Source organism: Bradysia coprophila, unplaced genomic scaffold (assembly GCF_014529535.1).
Source record: "Bradysia coprophila strain Holo2 unplaced genomic scaffold, BU_Bcop_v1 contig_24, whole genome shotgun sequence".
Taxonomy (NCBI): Eukaryota; Metazoa; Arthropoda; class Insecta; order Diptera; family Sciaridae; genus Bradysia; species Bradysia coprophila.
The window spans coordinates 6,671,655-6,674,943 of record NW_023503501.1 but is presented as its reverse complement, the minus strand read 5'-3'; the positions used below and the strand labels follow the sequence as shown (position 1 = coordinate 6,674,943).

The 3,289-nt window shown below is 34.8% G+C and overlaps 1 protein-coding gene across 1 annotated transcript; it reads left to right on the top strand.

Moving 5' to 3' along the window:
- The first annotated feature begins 386 nt into the window (after window positions 1–386).
- Window positions 387–1,450, top strand: LOC119077642. The gene is made up of 3 exons (XM_037184862.1): window positions 387–524; window positions 592–1,116; window positions 1,184–1,450. The coding sequence occupies exons 1-3, from the start codon at window positions 480–482 to the stop codon at window positions 1,376–1,378; spliced, it is 765 nt and encodes a 254-aa protein (XP_037040757.1). The 5' UTR covers window positions 387–479; the 3' UTR covers window positions 1,379–1,450.
- The last annotated feature ends 1,839 nt before the right edge of the window (window positions 1,451–3,289 follow it).

Here is a 3,289-nt window from a genome sequence, read left to right as displayed (position 1 = left end):
AATAGGCCAATTTTGATGTTCATACTGTAGACTCTCTCCGTCTGTATCAGTGGATCAGTGGACCATTCTTTAGTTCATGTCAATGACTAGCTGTACATTCGTTTAAATTAGTTGCTAAAATCTAATTGTCACAACTTACTACACTTCCTGGAAAGTAATAAAAATTTACAAGCTTCGATATAGGTCATTGCTCAGAGTCGTCGCGACTGTTACAGTTTGAATCACCAATTTATTGGTATACGCTTAAAACGATTTGAACAGCGAAAAATCTAATTGTTGCAACGTTGTCAATCTATTTATCTGAATAAAATTCATTCTCGTTTGTTATTGTAGTCTGAGAGATAATAATTTTAATTTTATTAGCTGAGACCGTGATATCGTAAGTAAATATATTATTGGTGGCATAAATAGTGTGGTTGTAAGATCTAAGTCACAGTCTGTTTAGAGAATTTTAAGGGGTTGTTTAGTATAGAAAAAAAATGAAGGGGCTGATCGTGTGGTTGTTAATAGTGATGGTGTTGAAGGAATGTTTGACCAAGTGTATTGAGTGAACCTAATTTTTGATTCACCAAGTCCGATTTCTACTTTTAGGGATCGGAAGGTTTTGCTGCCACTAAAGTTTTTTCACATCAAATACAACTGATTCCAACAATAATCTACGGACCTTCTACATATCGACAGAGCTTGACCGAAGTAATATACACATTAATGAACAGCTCTATGCAGTTGTCTATCCAACAGGTGCATCTGACCCAATCTAAAATCGAAGTAATTTATAGTCAAGTGCATAATCAAATCATGCGATCACATCAAAATTCTAACGACATTTTCGATAAAATATTGAGCGACTACGTAGAACTTTTTCAAAGTGACACCAATAACGAACATCCGTGTGTTCAGAAGAATATGGAAGAGATGAGAAATATTTCATCGTATGGTCGTACCAATGCCTTGAAATGCGTCGATTTGGCGATGAAAGGAATCAACCAAATTCAATACATGGCATCACCATACTTAAAATCTTTAAATTCATCGATTGAAAGTATCAACGAAGTGAATGACCAGTGCAAGCAGTCGTCAAATCCTATATGGATTGGAATTTGCGTTGTGGAGAACGTTTGTTGCTTGTCCTATTTATTAGAAAGGTGAGACAGAAAATAATTAATTTGAATTTTATCTATAGGTGGAGACAGTATCGAATGCTGTAGCGGGAATAAATCATGATCTCATCGAAAGTACTAGATTGGCCACCATAGAAACGTTAGCAATTGGACAGAACGTTCAAGAATGCATGGAAAAAGCGATCCTTTCTGTTAGGAAATCTGTCGAAGACATTGTAAGTGACAGTAAAATCTGTGCAGGAAAAAGCTCGAAATAGTTTAACGATAAAGCAACTCGTTGCGATGTGTTAATGTAATGTTTAAATAAATGGATTGGAAGCCTATGTCTCAACTGATCTGGCAAGTTTACTCGGATTTCTAACCAGGGCCAATTTTTACCAATTTTAATGAAATTTTTCGAAATTATCAGAAGGTTACCGACGATTTACGATTCACAGGCCCTGTGACTAATTCATCTTTCTCTCTCGCCTTCTCGTAAATTAATAATGTTCGAATTATAAAATTAAACTTAAAGCAACATATTTTCCGAAGCTTGTCTATGCCATGACTTTAAATTGTCAATATGTTATAACGTTTAACGTTCTTTAAATAACTCGTGGTTAACATTTTTTTATGAACGCAAAATATTTGAATTTTTGAAAATTTTTAATTAAAACCACATTTTGCATGTAACGTTCGTATTAAGTGATGTGCATAAGTTTACCATATATTCGTATCAACGTGTTCTTCTTCTTTAGATCTTATGAGCAACATATCGTTTATATTTATAACTTATACCTTTCCTAGTGTACAAGTACATACACTGCATACCCCCGTTTACATATTTTCATTATAAAATTTAAACACAAATTTATAGATACCTACCCACAACATAACCCATAACGTAATATTCCACATGCACCATCATACATTACATATTATTATATGTCTTGCTGAACGAACCTTTAAATTTTAGCAGAAAATATAACGTCGATGTGATACGGTAGCTAAACGAGTGTTGTTGTTGTATATAGTTTATCGTACCTGGAAGATGCAACCGAAAAGGGAAATATTTTAGCCCATTTCCTTGCCGCAAGGAGTATAGGGAAGAATGAACACGAAGCAGATGGAGTTTGAGGTTTCTGAGAGGTTTCCACCGTTCACTCTTTTTTCTTTTCGAAGATCAAAGGATTATACCAGAGTTTGGAAGTTTATTGGGATTTCGTTAGATAGTTTTTACGTTCAACATATTTCCACAGCGTGCACAGTAGGTGATAATTTTGAACGTTGCTGTGGAGCGCGGTTTTAAATACCAAAAATAATTTCCTGCTTGCTGGAACAATATCCGATTTGATGGTCATAATGAGGATCGGGATTGACTTAAAAACCATCGATATTAATAAAACTAATAGCAGTTCATTGCACATGTGCTCCACGATGCATAAAACTTTTATTGCCATCACAAAATCATTAGCGGCAATCGTAAATTAATTTCCATTCTCAACGAAATCCAATCATACAAGTATCGTCCTCACCTATTAATATCTCATCCAAAAACTGTTCAGTTCCTCTCTGAAAATAAATAATTTTAATGAGTAAGTACCTCGCCATCGCTTCGTACATATTCTGTGCATTCGTTGTTAAATGCGGTTCAAGTAAGTGCAACCAAAAATATGACTTTTATAACACGACTTACTTTCGCCACATAATACGACCAATACAATTATCAGTTGTAGTTTGAAGACGAGCTGGGCGGTCTGTAAATGTAATATTCATTTACCGAAGAATAGAACTTTCGCTGCATTTCGCGATCACAAGATTTTTTTTCTGCGTCGTATATGGTTAGATGGATGTGATAATATGACCGTCTATACATACATGGTTAGCTGAAATAATTGTCACTGTTGGAAACACACATGTGTGTAGGAAGGCAATTCGAATTTAATTGTGTTCACTCGATGAATGAGCGTTTATTTAAGTGAAAATAAGTGATGTATCAACCGTTAATTAGCGGTTTAATGGATGCATTTTTAAAGTTCCATAAATTGCTTTCCGAAGAGAAATTAATGGTTCGGTTAACTTTGATTATGATAGTGTTAGGATCGATGGTGGAACTTTCATGTACATGAGAGATACATGACATGTGAATGCACTTGATCCCTTTTTCGTACACTTCAGGAAACAAATGT

Excerpts from the sequence above, each read along its gene's own strand:
- LOC119077642 (XM_037184862.1), top strand. The coding sequence starts at position 480 with ATGAAGGGGCTGATCGTGTGGTTGTTAATAGTGATGGTGTTGAAG. Across the intron at positions 525-591 it reads TAATAGTGATGGTGTTGAAG|GGATCGGAAGGTTTTGCTGC; the intron begins GAATGTTTGACC and ends TTCTACTTTTAG. Across the intron at positions 1,117-1,183 it reads GAATTTGCGTTGTGGAGAAC|GTGGAGACAGTATCGAATGC; the intron begins GTTTGTTGCTTG and ends TTTTATCTATAG.